General features: G+C 50.5%; 1 protein-coding gene across 1 annotated transcript; it reads left to right on the top strand.

Annotated features, from left to right (window-relative positions):
- The first annotated feature begins 18,463 nt into the window (after window positions 1–18,463).
- LOC306815927 (uncharacterized protein) lies at window positions 18,464–20,232 on the top strand. The gene is made up of 4 exons (XM_079332423.1): window positions 18,464–18,588; window positions 18,746–18,847; window positions 19,171–19,273; window positions 19,900–20,232. Exons 1-4 carry the CDS (start codon window positions 18,481–18,483, stop codon window positions 20,082–20,084), a joined length of 498 nt encoding a protein of 165 aa, XP_079188549.1. The 5' UTR covers window positions 18,464–18,480; the 3' UTR covers window positions 20,085–20,232.
- Window positions 20,233–22,441: the final 2,209 nt, after the last annotated feature.

The following is a 22,441-nucleotide window of genomic DNA, read 5'->3' as shown; positions in this document are numbered from 1 at the left end:
ACAGACAAGAGAAATTGACTGTAGGATATTGTGCCTTGAATGAAGTGACTCCACTGTGGGAGCTAAGACAGAGTACTGTGGATTTAATTAGCATAAGCAGTTTGATAACCAAGATGCCTCGACAAAAGCAAACAGAGCTTTGAAGACTACTTGAAGATTGGATCAAGACTGGTGACAGGAAAGGAGAATGAATCAAATAGAAATGCTGCAAAATATGTAAGCTTGTCTGTGTGATGTTTAACCCAAGCAAAGAAATTACCAGCTTTCCTAAAAATGATATATGAGCACATGTAGCTGACAGTAAATTTGGATTCTGATCAGCAGTCAGTAGACTCCCTCTCTCTCCCAGTCATTGATTCTCCAGTGCTGAGCGCTGCCGTGCCGGACACGCTGGATCTCCAGGAGGAGCTGGAGCCCAAGGCAGCAAAGTGGCACCATTGACATTGCCAAGGCATTTTTCTCCATTCCTTTGCCAGCAGAGTGCAGGCCTCAGTTTGCTTTCACCTGGAGGGATGTGCAGCACACCTGGAACTGACTGCCCCAGGGGTGGAAACACAGCCCCACCATCTGCCACGGGCTGATCCAGGCTGCACTGGAAAAGGGTAAAGCTCCAAAACATCTGCAATACATCAATGACATCATCGTGTGGAGGAACACAGCAATAAAAGTATTTGAGAAAGGTGAGAGGATCATCCAGATTCTGCTGGAAGGAGGTTTCGCAATCGAGAAGTGCAAAGTCAAGGGACTTGCCTGAGAGATCCAGTTCCTGGGAGTAGAGTGGCAAGATGGACAGAGCCAGATCCCCACTGAAATGATCCATGAGATCATCACAGTGTCTCCACCAACCAGCAAGAAGGAAACACAAGCTTTCCTAGGGGCCATAGGTTTCTAGAGAATGCATTCCTGAGTGCAGCCACATTGTGAGCCCTCTCTACCTGCTCACCCTAAGAAGAACAATTCCAGCTGTGGCCCTGAACACCAACAAACCTTCACCCAGACCAAGCAGAAAATTGCTCATGCAGTGCCCTTGGCCCAGTCAGGGCAGGACCAGAGGTGAGGAATGTGCTTTACTCTGCAGCCAAGAACAATGGCTTGTCCTGGAGCCTTTAGCAGAAGGTGCCTGGGGAGACTCGAGGCCGAGCACAAGAATTCTAGAGCCAAAATTACAGAAAGGCTGAAGCAAACTACACACAGCAACAAAAACACCAAAAACCTAATAAAATTTGATCTGCCTATAATAAGAAAGTTCAAGCCACCTGAAAAGCAATTATCACAAAAGCACAACTCCTCCTGGCACCCTGACTCCCGGTGCTGGGGTGGATGTTTAAAGAAAAGGCTCCTCTACCCACCACGCCATCCACACCACATGGAGCCCATGGATTGCTCTCATCACACAGCAGGGCCAGATTAGAAACACAAATCACCCTAAAATTTTAAAAACAGTTAAAACCAGCCACAAGATAAAAACTTTAGTCTCACTAACAAAAAGGAGCAGAAACAAGTAACCCAGGCTAAAAAGCTCCACCATACAACCAACTACCAGCACAAGAAACACGCTGTGCTCTTGTCACTGACAGTTTCTGTCTCATGGTTGAGATGAACCACAAGTGGAAAGTGGCCGCAGGGAGCCCCACACGACGAGTCACACAAGCTACTGAAGGAGAAGGTGAATCAAGTGCACTTGCTGAACTCAAAGCCATTCAGCTGGCCCTGGACACTGCTGAAACAGAGAACTGGCCAAAGCTCTACCTTTACACTGAATCATAAATAGTAACCAATGCTCTGTGGAGTTAGTTAGCAAGGTTAAAAAAGGCCAGCTAGCAACATAAAGGAAAACCAATTGAGGCTGCTGATGAGTGGAAAAACATTGCCACTCAGACAAACTCTCTGTAAAAGTCCATCATGTAGACAGCCACGTCCCCAAAAGTCAGGCTAATAAAGAACACTAAAACAAGGAGCAAGGAGATCATGCTGTAAAAATAAAGATGTCACCAATAAATTTAAATAACCAACATAAGGGAGAGTTGTTCCTAGCTCAATAGGCCCATAGTGCCTCAAGCTATCAAGGCAAAAATGCCACCTATAAGTAGGCACAAAAGTGAAAAGCAGGTTTAACTATAAATTGCATTTCTCAAGTTATCCATAACTGTAAGACATGTGCTAAAATCAAGAAAGCCAAGCCTATAAAGCCTCTCTCATATGGGGGGCAGTATTCCAAATATAAGTATAAATAAGCCCAGCAAATGAACTACATCACACTGCCTCAAACCCCCCAAGGCAAGTGCTACGTGATCACAATTGTAGAAGCCACCACTAGATCATTAGAAACCTACCCTGTACCTCACACTAGTACTCAAAACACCGTCTGAAGCCCAAAAAAGCAAGTGCTATAAAGACACAGCATCCCTGAGAGAATCGTCAGACAACAGGACCCATTTCAAGAACAGCCTTAGAAACACCTCAGCCAAAAACCAGGATATTGAATAAAGAGATCATATCCCTTATCACACACCAGCTGCCAGGAAAGTTGAACTGTACAACAGACTACTTAAAATTACCCTAAAGGCACTTGGCAGGGAAACATCCCAAAATTGAGAAATGAACTTAACAAAAGGAACCTAAATAGTCAACACCTGAGAGTCCATCACTCAAGCAAGTCCTGCCCAGTCTGAAGCCTTGCACACAGTGCATGGGGATAAAGTCCCTGTAGCACACATAAAAGGTATTTCAAGACTGTTTAGATTAGGCCCACCTCAAGCAAAGGCAAAACAATCCGGAAAATTGTTTTTGCTCAAAAACCTAGTTACACCTAGTAGGTAATTCAGAAAGATAAGGAAACCCATTGAGGACCACAGAAAAACCTAATCTTAAGTGAGAACTGTGTGTAAAGTTTCACTATGGATAAAAATATAGAGCAGAGTTGAAAGAAGGTATTAATTAGGGTAGGATGCAGATGGTAATAGAATAAGGAGTAGATCATGTCTTGAGTTGCAATGCAAGATGCAAACAGAAGTATACATTCTATCATCATCTGCTGAAACCAGCTGGAGCAGGGCTCCTTATCTCTTCCATGACCCATCCCTCACAACTCCTCCCCACAAGGAGTTATACCTTATGGGAGATGCCCCACGCAAGGAGAAAAGCCAAGGATTTCCTACCTAAATAAAATCGTAAATTTCAAACATCAGAGCAACCTTTCCCACTAAATTCCCAGAAGAAGACCAGGCCTCTCTTCATCACCACTAGATGTTAAAAAAGTAACTACACCCTTCTCCAAAATCATTGCTTCAACAAAACCACATCTGTCACTCCAAGAAAACTACAGATACCATTATTCAGACTGTAACCAACACCCTGAGCAACAGGGTTACAGGTTGCATTCCGACCTTGCCTGTTTTTTGGTCTTTATATTGCTATACTTGCATTTTCATTATCCCAGTGAAAAACTGCTATTCTAAATCCCATATCTTTTCCAGGGACCTCCTAAATTTCCAAATGATATTAATTTAGAAGGAGGGAGTTTACATTTTCTGTTTGAAGAGAAGCTCCAGAGCTCCTTAGCAGACACCTGTCTTTCAAACCAAGACAGTGCCCTGCTGCAGCTCCATCCCCATGGCAGGATCCGCGCTGGATGGTCCCCAGGGACCCCCGGTGGGCAGAGCCCCCCTGAGCCCTGGTGCTGCTGATCCGTGTTGGGAAGACACCTGGCTGGGGGCTCCACATCCTCCCCGTGGCCTGGATTTTCTCTGCATTTCTCTGTGGCCTTTCCAAACACCGAAACCAGGGAAAAAATAGAGATGTTAAATAACGACCTGCTTGGGGACACGGGGGGATCTTCCAGGGGATGCGGGGGACGCTCGGTTCCAGGGATTTGAGGGGCCTGGGAGGGACCTGGGAGGTTTCTCAGGGCGTTGGGCACCCCAGTTCCAGCGGCTCTGGCTGCGCTGTAAGAGGAGGGGGAGCGGGAGGAAGAGGAGAAGCGGGAAGAGACGGAAGAGAAGCAGCGGGAGGAAGAGGAGGGACACAGGAGGAGCGGCAGGAAGAGGAGGAGCGATTCTGGAGCTACGCGCTTCTCTCGGACACGCTCGCACAGACCGCAACGTCCCGCGGAAGCGGCAGAATCGCCCCCCCAGGAACCCGCAGGTGAGTGGGGACGGGGAGCTCGCCCCAAATCCATCATTGGGGTTCCGGGAGGGTTTTGCTTTGCATTCAGGGGATGTTTGGATCTTACAGGAGCCCGAAGCCGATCGGGAAATGCCCCTGGCCGGATCTTGGGTGCTCCCATGTGGGATCGCCCGGTATCGGCGGGGACGGGGCGATAGCAGTTCTGGGGACCCCCGGCAGAGCCGGGGGGGAAGGCGGGAGCCCCGGAGCGGGGAGAGCGCGGAGGGGCGATCCCGGAGCTGGGGGACCCCCGGCAGCCTGGAGGGGTGCGGGAGGTTGGTGCTGAGCGGGCTCCGGGCCCCCGAGGCTGAAAGGGGCGCTGACTGCTCCAGCTTCCCTTGGGCAGCGCCACCATCAAACCGAACGAGCTCAGCCCTTGTTTTCCCCCCCAAACCAGGATTTCCCAAACCTTGGCTGCATTGAGGAGGAGGCCATGAGGACGAGGTCGATGGCCCGTGAGCTGCAGGCAGGTGAGGAGGAAGTCAGTGCCCCTTTCCCCCTGTGTCCTGCTCCATCTCCCAGCCCAGCACGGCCCCGGCTGCAGCACAGCCCTGGTGGGATCTCCTTGCCCTTGCCTCTGGCACGGAGGCAAATCCCATCCTCTCCTTGTCTTTCCTCCCCCAGACAAGGAGCTGAGCACGGACAGCAGGGAGGACAAATCCCTGCGGCACAGCCTCGGGGAAGAGGCCGTTTGCAGCGGCTCCACGGCGCAGGAATGCAACGGGGAGGAAAAGCCCCGCAGATCCCGCAGCAGGAGGGGCTGCAAACGCACAGCCCGGGGATCCCAGCAGGAAAGAGCCAGCCCAGGCTGGGGAGGCGGCCGGAGCTCGAAGCTGGGGCTGCGTGAGCAGCTTGACCATGGGGAGAAGCCCCACAAGTGCTCGGAATGTGGGAAGGGCTTCAGGAGGTGAAGCAAACTGATCAGACACCAGAGAATCCACACGGGGGAACGGCCCTATGAGTGTGGGGATTGTGGGACGAGATTCAGTGACAGCTCAAACCTCACTGTTCACCAGAGGAGCCACACTGGGGAGAGGCCCTATGAGTGTGATAAATGCAGGAAGAGGTTTCAGACCACTTCACTCCTTCTCCGGCACTATCGCATTCACACAGGGCAGAGGCCCTTCTGCTGCCCCGACTGTGGGAAGAGCTTCAATCAAAACTCCAACCTACTCACTCACCAGCACATCCACACTGGGGGGAGACCCTATGAGTGTGATAAATGCAGGAAGAGGTTTGTGAGTAGGTCCAGCCTTCTGAAGCACTATCGCACTCACTGGGATGAGAGGCCCTTCTGCTGCCAGGACTGCGGGAAGGGATTCAAGCAAAACTCCACACTCGTCACTCACCGGCGCATCCACACTGGGGAGAGACCCTACGAGTGTCTCGAGTGTGGGAAGAGCTTCTCCAGGAGATTTACCTTGACCAGACACCAACAGAGTCTCCACTGAGAGAAGCCCTGTGAGTGCCCTGAGTGCAGGAAAAGCTTTGTGCTGGCTCCATGTGGTGTGGATTTTCTTTGCATTTCTCTTTTTCCTTCCCAGACACCCAGTACTGGGATAAAAAAGAAGACATTGAACTGAGACATGCCTGCAGACACAGGGGGATCTTCCAGAGGATGTGGGGGACCCTGCATTCCAGGCACTTCAGGTTTCTTTGAGGGTTTCTCAGGGCTTTGGGCACCCCAGGCCCAGCGGCTCTGGCTGCACTGGGAGATGCTGACGGAGGTTCTGGGGCAGCTGATCAAGGACCCCCTGCCCTGACACCCTCCCCGTTTCCCTCTGACCCAGCTCCTCCTGTCCCCTTTCCAGGATCCTCCTTTCCCCACTGTCACTGCCCTTGCCCCCAGCCCATTCCTGTCTCACACCACTCCTGCCTCTGTCCCAGTTCAGATCCCATTTCCGGTATCATTCCCTGTCCTGTATTCTCTGCCTGGTTACCGTTCACATATTCACAGTCCCATATTCCCCGTGCTGTTCCCCTTCTAGTATTCCTGATCCCAGTCCCATTCCCATATTTCCGTTTCTATATTTCCAGTCCCCTTCCCATATTCCTATTCTCAATCCTGTTGCCCTATCCCCATGTCTGTTTCCTATCCCATATTCTAAATCCCCATCCCATGTTTTCTGCCCAATTTCTATTTCCATATTTCCTGTTGTGTTCCCATATTCCCATTCCCTGTTCCTGTTGTCATTCCATTTCTGAAGTCCCTTTCCCAGTCCCCTCTGTCCCTGTCCCCATTCCCTATTGTTGGAGTGGAACAGACAAGCCTCTCTTACTCCCTCCAAAAGCAAACAGTATGCAAGAATTAAATTTAAAATATTTTGTGAAGTTAAAATACAGGAAACCACACAGACATTAAATAGAGGTCTAAGTTTTACTATAAGGAATTAGAAATATTAAGTAGCATAGATATGAAGTAAAAGTTCTAGTCTTAGTGTGAAGTATGTAGAAATATGTTTTAAATACCATAAAAACAAAAGCTGTGGAATCTCCTATAAAATAGTGGCTGCATTGAGACATTAAAAACTTCCTTCTAGACGAAATAAAATGACAGTATAAATATTTTATATATTCTTCACATAGAACAGATAGGCCATATGTACAAGTTATATGTAGACTTCAGTATTATGGAATTCTAATAGGTTTAGGAGAAATTCTTCAGGTTCTTAGTTTTGGCTCATTGGGTAATTTGTCAATAAAAATCTGTGTATTGCAGTGAGAGTTCTCTCTTGCTTCTCTCTCGTCACTCTCTCTTCCACCACCACCATCATCATCACCACTACCAGCACGCGAGAGAAGAAGAAGAGGAAGATGAAGAAGAAAAGAGCAGAAGAGGAAAGGCCAGGGAGCATCTGCCTCTGGAGACTCTGCACCAGCTGCAACTTCGACCTCTTGCAGCAGAGAGCTGCTCCTGCTTCCATCGGGACTTTATGGCAGAGAGATTGAACAGGGACTGGAGAGCCTTGGGCTCTTTGCCTTTGGAGCCTGACGTGCCTTCACAAGAAACAACTTTACAGCAGCCAGCAGCTGCTCTGCTCTGGGAAGATCTAAAGCCACAACCAATCCCCACAGCCGGTGCCAGTCCCGGTGCCGTTCCTGAGGGCTCCGCAGCTCGGGCTGCCTGTGCCACACGAACCCTTCAGCCCTGCTGCTGCCCTTGGCCAGCTGCAGAGAGCACAAGGCTTTGGGCATTGCTCACAGCCCCCAGCTGGCCACAGCAGCCCATCCTGCCAGCAGCCCTGGGCTCTGAGCCCTCCCTCCTGCTGGGGCCGGGCAGGGGCCATGGGCCTGCCCCAGGCTCCTGTTCTGCCCCAGGAGCAAGGCTGCAGCTCCAGCCTTTGGGCCCTGGGCCGCAGCAGCCTAGGGCAGGCCCAGCTGCAGAGCTCCCAGCCCCGATGGGTTTCACTGCAGCACTGCTGAACACTGATCCCCATCTCAGATTCTTTCTCCTCTTGCTGCTGCCACATTCCTTGTCCTGTTCCCATATTCCCATCCTCGTTCCAATTCCCAGCCCCTGTCCTGCATTCTCTGTCCCATTCTCAATCTTGGTATCGATCCTGTAGTCCTGGTCCCTGTCCCCTTACTCCTGCTTTCCTTCCCACTTTAACTCTTTTAGTCCAGGTCCCTGTCCCTATTCTATGTCCCAAATTCCCAGTCCCTTTCCTCCTTCCTGGTTCCATTCCCAAACCTGGTCCCATTCTCAGTGTGATAATTGATAAAAGATTCGTTTTAATCATGGAAGTTTTGGAGTTTCTATAAACCAAAATACTTAGGTGAGGCATGGACTTAGATAAAGGAAAATATATCTGATTAAATCATCCTGTTTAAATCCCTGTGTTATGAATATTATGTTTTCTAAATGAGTTATATTTACTGCCAACTTGCAAAACAAGACTTTGCAATAGCCCTGATAATTTTTAAGCTTAAACTTCCTGCTTTTGTGTAATCAATTGTGGCCTCTCTACTAAGACCAGACTTCCTGACTTTGGCCGTTCTTTGTCTGCCAAGACCAGATGGTTATCTATGAGACTTGGAAAATCGCCTAGAGACTTCACATTGCCCAGAGACTGCTTACCTAGCAAAATTATGATAGCAAAAAAAAAAAAAATATTGATTGTGGTGAGAAAACCATTCTATAAAAAGAAGCTGCAAACCGAAGTTCGAGAGAACATGGAGAGGGCAGTGACCCATTGATTCATTGATTCATCTATATGAAATAAATCAATCTAAATTTTGCTGAATATCGAGACTTTTTGTTTCTCATTTATAACAGTTTTGGTGCTGTGGCCCAGAACATCCTTGGAGCCCTGAGCAGCGCTGAGATTTCGGGGAGGCTCCCACTGATGTGGCCCCAGTATGTCAGTGGTTCTTGGGACCCAACGACCTCACAATACAGACCGAGCAAGGAAAGAGCTCCCTGGAGACCATGGCAAAATCACCTGTAGTTCTTGTACAGGAAGACCCAGACAGGAGCATGGAAGCTGTGAGTAATTGTCTGGTTTGGTCGAGGTGACAGTGTGCTTGCCTGAATGAGACGTGGATTTTGGCACGGAGCGAGAGCAGAGTCCTTCCATCCGCGGTTCCGGGATCCCGCGAGGGACCCGGCCGGTGAAGGGACAAAGAGAGTGAGGGGAGGTTGCTTTTCCCATCCCACTACAGGCAAAGGGTAGGTTCTTTTCCCAATCCCAGCCCAGGCAGAGGTGGGACCTGGGAGGGGAAAAGTGGAGAGCAGCACACGAGTCACAGAGGGAAGAGGGAAAGCTGTGCTGCTTTCCCCATCCCAGGCCCAGGTAGAGGCAAAATTCCTTCCCATCCTGACCCAAGCAAAGGCAGGATCCAAGCAGAACACATGGGGAGCACAAACACCTCAAAACAGTCCTTTGAGGCCAAAATAGGTTTTAAGTCCAAATGAGCTACAAAAGGGTCCACAAGAAAATAAAATCGAGTGTATGAATGAATGAATGAATGAATGTGCATTGTTAATTTAAAGTTTAACTTTATGTTCTAAAAAGGTGGATTGCATTGTATTGTTGGAAAAGTTTTCTTTGCTGTGGGGGGGGGGGGGGGGGGGGGGGGGGAAGTGATGTTTAAGTTACCAAAGAAACTAGTTAAAAGGAGGCAAAGGCCAGGGATAAACAAACTGGCAGATACTCCCTGAGAGGCTTAAATTTGCCAGCCTTTAAATGTATTTTTAAATTCAGAAAAACCAAGTAATCCAGAGAACAGGGAATATATCACGTGCCAGGCAGGAAACACAGAAGTCCTAAGGGTGAAAGGTTTTAAAATATCAAAAACCCCAGAGGCAGAACAAAAAAGAAAAAAGAAAAGAAAGAGCTGAGATGCTCTGAAAATGTTGCCTACCCCGTTAGCATCGGGTTTCCCCCAGCCCCGGTGTTTCCCCAGTCCCGGCACGAAGCTCCGGCGCTCCCCGGGCTCAGTCCCGGCTGCCGCGGCTGTTTGGCCACTCACTCTGGCCGTGGCCCCACTGCCCTGGCCTCCCCACCCGTGCTAACACAGCCCTCGCTGTCCCTGCCCGTGCCAGTCCCTGCCAGCGCCCGGCCCCGGTGCCTGAGCCGCGTGTGCCCATCCCTGCCCTGATGGGAGTTCTGACAAAAAGCTCTTTGGCGGCACCAGGGCTGGGCTCCACCTCCGGCCCCTCTGCTTGGGAGGACCAAATCTCCATCCCTCTCTGAACATTGGTGTTTTACAGATGAGGAGAGAGAGTGAGGCCCTGACATAGTCGGGGTGCCACAAGCAAGCCAAAAATAACTTTATGCTGTGTTTCTGCTGTGAAAGAAAAATGCACTGTGGGGAAAAGGGGCCCTCACCTGAACGGAAGTCTGGAAATAGTCCAGGAAATACAACAGGGGGATCATAACCTCTATCATCTAAGACCTTTCATAACTCTAAAGACAAGCCCACAGAAAAAAAAAAAAGTGTAAAGATTTATTGTAAATACTAGGATGAAAAGATCTTGTGTTGTAAATATTACAAAAATATGTAGTGTGTATAATAACACTGTAAAAATAGCAAGAGCAAGGAAGAAAAATAAGATTGCTGTCATTAAAACTGTAGCAATGAAGAATGAAGCCAAAGTGTAAAAAAAAAAATGTCTTGCTAGTTCCTAAAATAGGTAATAACATGTTGGCTATTATTAATAGTAGTAGACCATCTGACTCACTAAGTGGAAAGTGTGGGGTATATACAAGCTAGGAAAAAGTATAATAGTGCAGTGCCTATTGCTCTTGTACACAGAGTAGTAAAAAGTATTAATGCTTAATGTAAAGTTGTATGTGCAGATAGTTGAAGAGCCAAGATCAAGCTTCTAGAAAAGAAATGATTCTACAGTTTGTCAGTTCTAAGAAATACAGTATGATTTTAAGTAATGATCAAATGTGTGTGTGATCCTGACTGCCCAGCCAGCACCCAGAATCTGGCTGCTTTAGAGTGTTAGCTGAGCTAAATACTCGTGTAAGACAGCAGCAGGGGAGTCTGCTGCACTTAGTGAATCATAAAAATCACGGAATAACAGAATGTGCTGAGTTGGAAGTGTCTAGCTACCCTCCGGGTAGCAAATGTTTTTCTGATATCCAACCTGACCCATTCTGTAATTCTGTGATTCCTTGAAATGTTTTAATGTTTACAGGGGAGTGTGTGTTGAACACAGTAACATCTAGTGCTGTGTAAGCACATCAAACTGATGTGGCTTATCCTGAAAACCAAATTAATGCGATAAACAAGACAATACTGAGGCACAAATTAGCAGCAGCTCCCCAGGTGAGGCTGCATAGAATAAACATTTATAAGAAGATTTTAAGAAACAGCAGTTGGAACTAAGAAAGGTCTCTGAAGTGTCTTGCTCCTGGCAGTGTGCAAGAAAAGAAGAAATAGGAGATGTTGTATTAGCATGACATGCCTGCTACATATAAACTGTGATGTCTAGTTGAAAAGAAAGTCACTTCAGCAGCTTTTGTACAGTAGTTGAAATTCTAAACAATTAGGGCTGTTAAATTCTCATTTTTAGTGTTGTTTTATGTGTATTTATTTACTATTTCAAATATCTTTTCCTCAGTGCTTGGGCAGCCTGTCTGTTTTGTGTACAAACAGGAACACTAGCAGGTGACTTTGAGCTTTTGCATCCTTGAGGAAGAATACTTCCATTTCAAACAAAAGGATCAGTACTGTTTTGGTCAGAAAGTTCTCATGTTCTGTCCTTAACCTGTGACTTATATAATAACTTTGCTTTGTAAATGGGAATTTGTAGTGCCTTTTAAATGGGAAATACCTAAGAAACAGTAAAAATCTACAATTGAGAAGTGTCAAATACAATTTACCTGAAAATTATCAAAAAAAAGAGTGTCCATATTGTACTGAGTTCTGGTGGTGTCATTCCTATGGTGGGCATCTCCCATTTGCATTATGGGTCCAATGTCAAAAAACAAACATAAGGAAACTGTTAAAGTACTTCATACCCTATCAGCACAAGGAAAAATTGAAATGGATGATCATAACTGGTGGGAGTTATTTGAGGATGGAACAAGGGGAAAGAAGAAAGCCAAAGCAGAGGTATTGGCAAAAGAGTGCTGGAAAGGTTTGTATACTGTGCTGTTACTGCTGTACCTCATACTGGAATGTTAAAGCTAAAAGCTGGGACAAAATTAACAAACGCTACCAAAGGAGAAAGTGGGAGACACCAGGACATACTCCCTGCTGCCAAGAAGGTTAAACAAACCTTGGCTACTGGTAAAAACCCTGTAGGTCTCAAAGGAGGCAGAAGGAGGAAAATAGTCATGGGAGTCGTCCTATTGCTAATTATGATATAAAGAAATAGTGCTGATGCTTGTTCCCAGTGTTAATAATAAGCACAAGTTAGAAACCTGCACCATTATGGGAAAAAGTTACTGGGTAGCCACCAATTTGGGAAAAGGAGGGTGGGCTCTATCGGCATACCAAAGTTGCCAGGTAGGAGAAGCACAGCTCTGCTTCACAAAAGAAGGTGTGTGGGGATATTCAAATCAGGGAGGGTGCAAGGTCACTACAATGAGGAATTGATAAAGAATATAACTAAAGTGTTCAAGGGAACAAGGACAAGCCATAAGGGAAATTTTAACTTGTATGAGAAATTGAAACAACAACTCAGTGAACGGGACTTACTCACCTTGAGATAGAATTTATTTGTAGAATTAGTGAAAGAAATTACTACTGAACTGAACTTAACTCACTCTTGGATCTGTGGAGGAATGCAAATGACTGACCAATGGCCATGGAAGGGGGAGGAATTAGGCCCAGAGCAGTTGTTACAGTGGAATCAAACAGAAATATCGAGGGGAGTCAATGGACCTGCAGGGTGGGTTCTAAGTCATGAGGTAATAGGAGAAGTATGTATAACACATCAGGGAACTAACTTTACCCAACATGTGGGGTACACCCCTGTAAGACTATCCTGATTACATGGTCTGGGATATTCCCGGGGTCAGCTTGGGTCACCTGTCCTGGCTGTGTCCCCTCCCAAGCTCCCCTGCAGCCCCAGCCCCTCCCCAGCGTGGCTGGATGAAGGGCAGGAAAGGCCTTGGCTCTGTGCAGGCTCAGCAAGAACAAAACCATCTCTGTGTGCTCAGCCCTGTGCTCAGCACCCGAGCCCAGCAGTCTCAGTGCCAGCGTCCGTGGCATCAGCCCCTCAAGGGCTTTCCATGGCAAGTGCCACCACAGGTGAGCCAGGTGTGCCTTGCCAGGCATGGCTGCCATGGAAACAGTGCCCAGCTGCCCTTTCTGTCTGGCTGAGCTGGCCTTTGGCCCTGGCCCTGGGCTGTGCTGCTGGCCCCGCTGCGCCTGAGCAGCCGGCGTGGCACAGGGCAGGTGGCCACGGCACAAGCCCCCAGCCAGGGATCCCCTCTGGCTCTGGGCAGTGACTCCAGCCCTGAGCAAGGGGCCCAGGGCAGGTTTCCATGGCTAGCAGCCATCACAATGGCTCCAGGCCTTGGCTGCCTGGCACCAAACTGAGGAAGGGTCTATGTGGCTGCTGCCGTGGCCCCTGAGCGCATCCAGGAGCGTCAGTGCCATTGTCCCTGGAACAGCCCCGGCACCGCTTTGTCCTGAGGGTGCCGGGGCAGCCGAGGACACAACAGCTCTGCATGCAAGTGGCCCTGGAGCCTGACTGCAGAAATGGGGCCTTGGGGTGCTTGCCAAGGAAACTTGGGCTGATGAGCATTGCCATGGCAGCCAAACCCAGCAGTGGGGCCAGTGCAGTGTCCGTGGCCACAGTCCCTTGCAATGGCCCAGGGCAGGTTGGGATGATGATCCACCCTCCCAGCTGGCCCAGGGCAGCTCTGCAGGGCTCTTGGTGGAGTCTTGGGCTTGAGGAGGGTGTCTGTTTTCAATGGGGAGCTTTTTTTTGTAGCAACCTAAACTATTTTATACTCTTTGCTGTGTGCAGGCAATTTTCCAAGCAAAGCAGGTCTCAGGTGAATGAGGAGAGACAGGATGGGGCTGGGGAGTGTGAAGCAAGGTTGTCCACATTGGGTCAGACCTGAAGGCACAGCTTCTCTGACCAGGCCAGGCCTCCTTAGGAGAGACACTGGTACAACATCAATCATGGAATGCTGCAGTCACCTCTAAAGAGAAATTTAATAAAATACACCCTTGTCCTGGTTTAGGGCAACATGCGGCATGCAGACATTGAGAGAAAAAGGAATAGCAGTTCTTTAGTAACCAAATGTTTTGTGCTGGATATAAAAACCTCATTAGGTGGCAGCATAGGGTCTAGCTTACCCAGCCTGGGTCAGGTGGCACGTGATTGTGGCTGTATTTCTCCCATTTGTATGCCCTTATCTAAACATGGGCCCTATAAATAAAGCTACTGTGGCTGTTACCCAGTTTGCTTTATGAGTTTATAAGGAAAGGAATTAATGGTTTTTAAACTTTCTTTGGAAGGAGGGTACATGGATTCAGGGCTATCACACACTCACTGTACGTTTCTAGGGTTACTTTAATAATGGTACCTACTGTGAGGAAATGACACCGGGGAAATTTTCTTCCAATGCATCACCCAGTTTTTTGGGTCTACCCCACGAGATTTGAAGGGTTCAAATCTTCTTTAAATGTTAATGGTATGGTACAGTGGCTGGTGTTGCCGATATGGCTGTTCCATTTCACATTCAGAGATAAGGGGATATTGGCTTGGATAACCACTCTGATACCTATTCCAGAAAATAGGAATGCTGTCGCAGAGACTCACCCTGCCCCACAGCCCAGCTCAGAAATGAACCACCCAGATTGGTTAGGGATTTTGGTGAAGGAGATGCGTGAGATAGGCCAGACGTTGAAGGAATACCTTTCCCCAGCTGGTGAGAAACCCTCCCCCTGCCTTAAAGGGGAAGAGTCTGATGGTGCTGCAGTGGAAGCCACAAGCATTACAACTGTCCAGGTTCCAACTGAACCACAAGGGCAATCACAGCCAACAGCAGTCACCCCAGTGGAAACAAAGAAATCTAAGAGGAAATCAAAGCACCCAATTAATAAGGATAAGGAACTCACAGGGGAGCCAGAGGTTGAGATCATCACCCTGTCATATGAAAGTTTCTACAATCTGCGAAAACACGTGCTATGGGGCTGTGAGACTTATACAACCTGTAGCTTTGAGTTTGGGACCCTATGTGTACTAGTGTCCAACTGGATGGCACTGAGGCACAGAATTTGGCACCTTTAACCCAGGACTCAGGTGTGGGTTGGTATTTGTAAGGGAGCCACAGCCCCTTTCCCTCTGGGAGTGGCTTTGAATGAGTGTACAAGAGCGAGAATGCAGGAGTGCCATCATAGCATGTGCTTGAAGACCCTTGAGGAAGGGATCAAACAGCTGAGAGAAGAGGCAGTGCTGGAGGTGCTCTTTGGGAGGGAGGGACAGCATGAAAATGACACTGACAAGGTCAGGTGCACAGGGCAGATGTTGTGGAATCTGTCAAACCTGGGGCCATCTCAATACACCTTTATTGCAACAATTAATGCTGATAACAACCCAGAGATGGTGGGTTCTGTTGCCAACAAGCTTGGGAACTATGAGAGTGTGATCAATGGCTTGATGTAGGCTCATGTCTCTGCTGTGATTAAGGAACGCAAAGGGGAAATGAGGGAGATGGAGGAGGTGAGGAGGAACAGTTCCCATATAGCAGCTGTGCAAGTCACAGGCCCCAAAGTTAAAGCTAAAGTCTCCCACTTAGAGAGAGGGTACACCCCACAACCTAACCTGTGGTTCTTTTTGCGTGACCATGGGGAGACATGGGGAAATGGGATGGGAAACCCACTTCTGTCCTGGCAGCATGTGTGCATCAACTCAAGGAGGGAAACACTAACCAAGAGAGCTCCACCAAAGTAAAAGTATCCTCAACCTTCTGTGACCGAGCTGCTGGGTATTACAGAAGGGAGGATGATCTGTCAGATCCCCTGGAAGGAACCTCTAGTATGTATGCCCAGGAAGGAGTTGATAACTAGGGCCAGACGGGCCCTGCCTCTAGCCAGGAAAAGGCATGGGAAAACTGGGTCTTTTTGGAAGGTATGGATCCTGACACATCAGAGCAATAAAAATGAGGCATTAGTTGATAATGGTGCACAGTGTACCCTAATGCCATCAGGAGATGTAAAGGCAGAAGCTTTTTCCATTGCTGGGGTGACGGGGGACTCTGTTAGAAGCTGAGGTGAGCCTGACTGGGCAGGAGTGGTAGAAATATCCTTTTGTCTTTTATCCTTTTGTGACTGGCCCCCAGGCCCTGTGTATTCCAGGCATAAACTTCCTCTATAACAGCTACTACAAAGACCCAAAGGGACTCAGGTGGGCTTTTGGAATAGCTGCTGTAGAGGCAGAGGGCATGAAGCAATTGAACACCTTGCCTGGACTATCAGAAAACCCATCTGCAGTGCGATTCCTGAAGATGGAAGAGCAACAGATACCAATTTTCACCTCGACTGTGCACCACCCGGCAGTATCGGATGAATCCAGATGCCGTGATCCCCGTCCACAAGATGATCCGTGAGCTGGAGAGCCAAAGGGTGGTCAGTAAAACCCACTGACCCTTCAACAACCCCATCTGGCCTGTGCAGAAGTCTGACAGAGAATGGAGATTGACTGTGACTGAGACCAACCCAAGCACCTGCAGCAGGGTGTGTTCCCCCCCTGTGAGCACAGGTGTGAGCTGGACCATCTCTGCCCATCTGAGAGCCCCAAAGGTCTCTCAGAGAGCTGTAAATTCAAAGGTCTTTATTGCACACACTAATGCCATCTTCCCTGTCTGGTATGTTTTTAACTCTTGGCAAGATGCATTTCCCTCTTGCTGGCTGGAAGCTGCTCTGCTCCAGGGCCAGCAGCGAGCTGGGCTGTTTGGGCCAGGCACTATGGAGAGTCCTTCCCTGAGCACTTGGTTGGTCTGGGTGTGCCCTGAGCTGTCTTAGACCCTGGGGCACTTTGGGTGAGCTGGGGGCAGCCCCAGGGCCCGTGGAAGCGTATCCAAGGGCTCTTTGTGACACGTGCAGTCACTGTGGAATGGAATGGAACAGAGTGTCCAAGCAGCCCTTTGTGACACGTGGTCACACAGGTGATGGCAGTGACGCAGCCACTCCAGAGCACTTGGTGCACGCGACGGGACAGGACACAGAGAGCTGTGCTGTGAGGAGCCCCCGCACAGCCAGCTCATCCCTGCCTGACCCAGAGCTTTCTCCAAGTGCTACTCCTGCGGCTGGCCTCACGGCCAGACTGCACCACTTGGTGACTCAGAGCTTTTCTGAGGCATCTGTCTCAAAGGTACCCTCAAGGACAGACAGCAGAATGGCAGGCAGAATGCTCAGCCTGTTCAAGATGTTTCGGGGGAAAAAGAAGAAAGGCCCTGCAGCTGCCCCAGCACAGCAGCCACAAGAGCCAGAGCAGTTGCAGCCACTGGAGGATGGTGAGTGGAAGAGCTGGACCACAGGTCTGGTGCTTGCAGCCAGCTTGGCCCCATCCCATCCCATCCCATCCCATCCCATCCCATCCCATCCCATCCATCCATCCCATCCCATCCCATCCCATCCCATCCCATCCCATCCCATCCTGTGCATCCATTCCATCCCATCCCCTGCTGTGCATCCATCCCATCCCCTGCAAACATTCCCATGCCGTGCTCTGTTCCCTGCCCATCTGGGGCTGTCCCTGTCTGGGCAGTGCAGGGCTGGGCTGTGTTCTCCAGCCTCTCCCACAGCCCCTCAGCTCTGGCTGCGCTTGCTCTGTGCCAGATGCAGGGAAGGACCGGACACAGGAGCAGGACCGCGGCTGCTTCTGCAGAGCTGTGCAGGTACCTGCGGCCATCCCCACCTGGGCCGGGGCTGCTGTCCCTGCTCGGCCAGCGCCACATGTGGAGCACTCCATGGAGCAACCCTCCCTTCCCGCCCTTTGTTCTCCTGCAGGTGCTGCGGAGGTTCCTGCGCATTCGGCGTACAAATACCACGGCCACAGTAACTGAGGGCACAGCCCAGCCCAACTCCAGGCCGAGCGAGCTGCAGGCAGAGCCTGGTGCCAGCACAGCATCCCCTGCACGTGCAGCAAACTCTGCCAGGGCAGCGGCTGAGGGCAGGGTGAAGGCTGGCACGGCCCAGGCAGAGGGCATGGCCAGCACAAACAGCCCCACGCGGGCCATCTCAAAGACTGACCCCACACCCACTCGGACTGCCATTCCTACTTCTGCACTGGATTTGTTCCAGCAGCAGGTCAGCACCCTGGGGCCAGGGATGAAGGCCTCCCAGGATCATGTGTCCCTCAAGCCACGTCCACTGTGCCCCCTCAGCCTGTGAGGCCAGCACAGTGCGGTGCCCGTTTCAGCTGCCCGAGTGCCTCGGCACAGGCCTCTGGCCTCTGGGCCCTGAGGCACCTGCGTGGGGTTGCAGGGCCAGGGCCCTGTTGGTGCTGCAGCCCTCCAGGGCTTCACAGCACAGCCTTGTGTTGCACACAGAGCGGAGGAATACGCAGCCTGTATCAACACCTGGTGGAGCAGCTGGGTGATCCCGATGGAGAGATGGTGGAGATGACCCTCTCTGTGCTCTCCCATATGCTCTAGGAAAAAGACCTCAAGATACCCAGTGCCGCAGCCCAGAAGTTGGCTGAGCCACTCCTGCCACACTTTGAAAACGTAAGGCTCTGTGCCCACAGGCACTGGACACTGCCTGGAAACTTTGTGCCCTGGGCAGTTTTGGGCGTTTGCCCCACTGGGCCTGGACTAGTCGGTGCTGAGCTCTTCTCCTTTCCTCCAGGACAACAGCCACGTGCAGCTGCACTCCATCCAGCTCTTCTGCAAGGTGATGGAGCTGGTAGTGGAAGAGGGGAAAAAGGCTCTCACGAGAATCGTGAGCCAGAGCCTGCTCCCACTCTTTTTGCACTGGCATGACGAGAACCGGTGCGTGGCGAAGGTGAGGTTTTGTGTCATGCTGCTGCATCCCTGGCAGGGGCTTGGCTGCCTCTTCCCCTGGCACCTCATGGGCTCCAGCCTCGCCCTGGCCTTGGCACAGGGACGTGGGTCCCACGCCCCGGGTTCTGTGCTACCTCCGGCTCTGTGCTGCTCTCCAGGCCTCTGGTGAAACCCTGCTTTGTGCGGCACGCTTCCTGGGGAGGAGGGATCTGGAGGAGCTGCTGAGCCAGCCGTGGCGCATGAAGGTCGCCAAGTGCCTGGTAAGGCCAGCCTAGAAGCCCCAGCCGCAGACTGGAGAAGTCCCCTGCACCCGGAGCTCAGCGTGCGGGGCCGGCAGCTGTGGCCCTGCCCAGCGCTGCAGCCAGGACAGCCGCAGCCTGCGCCCTACACAGGGGCTGCTCCCTTCGCTGGGCCATGTGGGCTCTCGGCCGGGCTCCTCCGGCCCCGAGCCGGGTGCCCACGGAGTCCCGGCCCGGCTGTGCCTCGGGGCTGTGCGGGCTGGGGAGGCCAGGGCTGGGCGCAGGGAGCGCCCGGCCAAGGGGCAGAGCCCGCGCCGAGCCTTCCCTCCTGGCGCTCTCCGCAGCTGCTACAGGACGAGAGCCGAGCGGCCGAGCACCTGCGCTGGGCCCTGCCGTGCCTGCAGAGCCCGCAGCCGCGCCTGCGACAGGCGGCCCTCAGGTTCATCGGTGAGCCGCCAGCCCGCCGTCCCTCCCCGCCTCCGGCCCGGCTGCTGCCCCGGCAGCGGGAGCCGGGCCAGGCACGGTGCATCCCCGCCTGCCCTCGGCGCTGCCGCCGCCCTCCCGCAGCCGTGCCCTAGGGCAGCACGATGCGCCAGGGGCCCGGGCTGAGCCCTGCCCGGGGGACGAGGCCGTGTGGCCGCAGGGCTGGCAGCGCCCCTGGGGGGCAGCTGTGCCGCTGGGGCCAACACAGGCTCTGTGTTGCCAGGGCTCGCCGGAACGCTCCTGAGGGGACACAAGGAGGAGCTGCAGGTGCTCAGCGAGGGTGAGTGAGGGCAGCCGCCCTCGTGGCATTGGGGCCGCCGGGGGCAGCTGCAAATGCCGGGCATGGAGCTGCAATCGCTGCCCAGCTGCGGAGGGCTCTGCGGCCTGTGCAGACGAGGGGCTGTGCGGGCCAAGCACGGAGAGCTCTCAGGGACACGGGGGATCCGTGGTCAGCACCTTCTGGCCCGTGCCCTGGTCTCCTGCTCCTTCGTGGCCATGGCAGGAGCCGGGTGGGATGGCCCTGGCAGGAAGGTTTCCTTGGATTCCCGCAATCCGGCCTCTGACTGTGGCTCTATTTCTCTCTCTTGCAGCCCTTCAAGCCCTGAGGGAGGACAAGAGCCCCTCCTTTATGAGCCGGGTTATCCAGCTGCAATTCGACAGAAGATCTGCTGAACTTCGTCTGCTGGATCAGAAGAACCAGTGTCATTCAGCGACCTTCCCATTGAAGATGGAACCAGCTGCAGCTCCAGGCACAGCTCTTGCTGCTCACAGCTGAGCCTGTGGCAAGCTCCAGGAGCTCCTGCCGTCTCCCTCCCTGTTGGCAGCTCCCTCCCTCCATTCCTCAGGCCCTGCCCATGCCCTGTTTTGCCTTCCAGCTCACCCCTTTGCTTCGCCTTCCCTTCATAAAGTTTGGTTTGCTCACTTTACCCACATCTCTGTGGAGCCTGAGCGGCACCAAACCTGAGCCCTGGGACACACAGGGCCCTGCTGCCGTTCTCTGTGCACGGACAGAGAAGAACAAGGACAGCTCAGGCTGCAAAGGTCCCTGTCGTGCAGGTCCCTTGCACAACACTGTGGGGTTAAAAGCCGTGCTGAGCACGCTGAAGGGGACAAGGAGCCTGGGTTTTAGAAGAGCCACCTTGAGTATGCTCTGAGCCCAGCCTTGAGGGATTCCCTGGCTAGCATCCGTATAGGACAAAGGAGCTTGCAATGCTGGAAGTGTTCACAAAGAGCTTCCTGAAAGCACAGCAGTGCTCCATCCCCACACAGGGACGGGAAGAGGGCAGAACCGGAGGCCAATGTGGCCTAACAGTGAGCTCTGGGTGTGCTAAAAGCAAATGAAGCAGCAGCAGCAGCAGCAGCAGTGGCGCAGTGGCCGAGACTCAGAGCGCGACCGTGCCAGTGGACGGAGCGCTGCCAGGCAGTGCCTGCACGCTGGGTGAGGGTCTGGGGGCTCTGGTCTCCCCACAAGTGAGGAATGGCAGCCCCTGCCTCAGAGCCAGTCAGAAATCCAAGCAAGTGAGACCAGAGACAGGGCACTGTCACAACAGCCAGTGCTGCACTCACTTTGCCACTAGGGCCCCATGCCTAGAGTGGTTCACACTTAGGGAACAGGAGGCCTTAGACGTGGCTCAAGTCATTGCTCCATGACCTTTTGGCTCTCAGATTGCATTTGAGAGGGACAAGGAGGAAGGGAAGGTCTTTTGCATAAGATAAAAAGGATTTCTTACTCTGGGGAATCTGTGGTACAAAAGACAAAAAAGGTGAAGGTGCAACAACATAAATATGGGGGAGGTTCAAGGGGAAGGTACAAATTGAAGAGATGCTGAGGAGGGATAAAGGGTAGGGGTTCACAAAGGCATTGTCCAATGAGGGAGGTAGGGGGGAAAACTGGGTCACCATGGACTGATGAGACGTCCAGTTTTAGGGGATTTCCAAAGGGGAATTCCAAGCAGGGGATTGGCACAAAACAGCATTGACAGGTAATTCAGGACAGATCATAAGGAGGGTGGGAGGGTATAATTTTGGACTAAACCATTAACTTGGGCAATAACAGAACACACCATTAACCAGAAGCACACTGCATCATGTGCCTGTGCAAGCTGAGGATCTGCATGCTCTGGTGGGAGGGAAGAACCTTTTCTGGAGGGGTTTCTACCTCACTGTCTCCAAAATCTTGGTCTTTACCCCAGTTAATAAACATTTGGCTGTGGAAGACACGCTTGGGGAATACGAAATATGAATAGTGGGATAGCTGAGGTTAGATTTAGTTTATTAATTTAAACTTTTTTTGTTGTGAGATAGGATTAGCAAGAAGGCAAAACCAGGTTTAACTTTAAATAGTATACAGAGAAATTTTATCACTTAAAAGCATAAGAAAAAATAATTTAGAATAAAGCTTGAGAATACTTGTTTTCCTCCACACACTATTTTTCTAATACTGAAAATATACAAAAACCAACTCCGTTTGTTTACCATCTTTAAAATAGTTTTTTACTAATTTACTAGAAAGAAGAGACTTTTTTTTCAGTCTATGAAGATTTCTTCACAAGAAATAGATTTCCTGTGGTTTTGGTGTTCCCGGGGAATGGAAATCTGATTACTGTGTAAAAACCCATTTTTTAGACTAACAGTTGATCTCACAACTTTTTTTTGCTGGACTATATTAGGTTATGAGGCACACTTTAAGGATTATATTTTTAAGCAAAAGTTTACCTTATTTTTGAGAGCATTAATTTTTCTTTTTCTTTTTTTGGGGGGAAACCATAAGGGATTATTTTATTATTTAAACTTAGGGGGTTACAGCAATTTTTACATTTGTTTACTTTAATATTAATGCTTTTGTTTATATTTACAGTTAGAACAGTCATATTCAATTCATAACATTTTGATATGTTAAAGGGAAAAAAGTGTTTTTTCTCCATAGTTTAAAACAAGAGAAATTTTACTTCATGACTTTTCTTCTTCCTATATTTGGGATTTGACTTTTCTTTTTGTTTGATTAAGGTGTTTTTATCTTGTTTCTATGCATATTGCTATTTTAGTTTTTGTTGTTTTGTTTTTTATTAAATTTAGGAGAGACAATAAAGTACCTGTAGAGGTTTATTTTAGGCACTGAAAGAGTTAATACCT

This window comes from Erithacus rubecula (assembly GCF_903797595.1).
Source record: "Erithacus rubecula genome assembly, contig: scaffold_296_arrow_ctg1, whole genome shotgun sequence".
NCBI lineage: Eukaryota > Metazoa > Chordata > Aves > Passeriformes > Muscicapidae > Erithacus > Erithacus rubecula.
The sequence above is the reverse complement of the archived record's forward strand: the minus strand, read 5'-3'. Positions and strand labels throughout refer to the sequence as shown.

Bases quoted from the DNA above. Each gene is read 5' to 3' on its own strand.
- LOC306815927 (XM_079332423.1), top strand. From the start codon at position 18,481: ATGGAGCTGGTAGTGGAAGAGGGGAAAAAGGCTCTCACGAGAATCGTG. The intron at 18,589-18,745 runs GTGAGGTTTTGT...GCTGCTCTCCAG, and splicing joins AGAACCGGTGCGTGGCGAAG to GCCTCTGGTGAAACCCTGCT. The intron at 19,274-19,899 runs GTGAGCCGCCAG...TCTCTCTTGCAG, and splicing joins GGCGGCCCTCAGGTTCATCG to CCCTTCAAGCCCTGAGGGAG.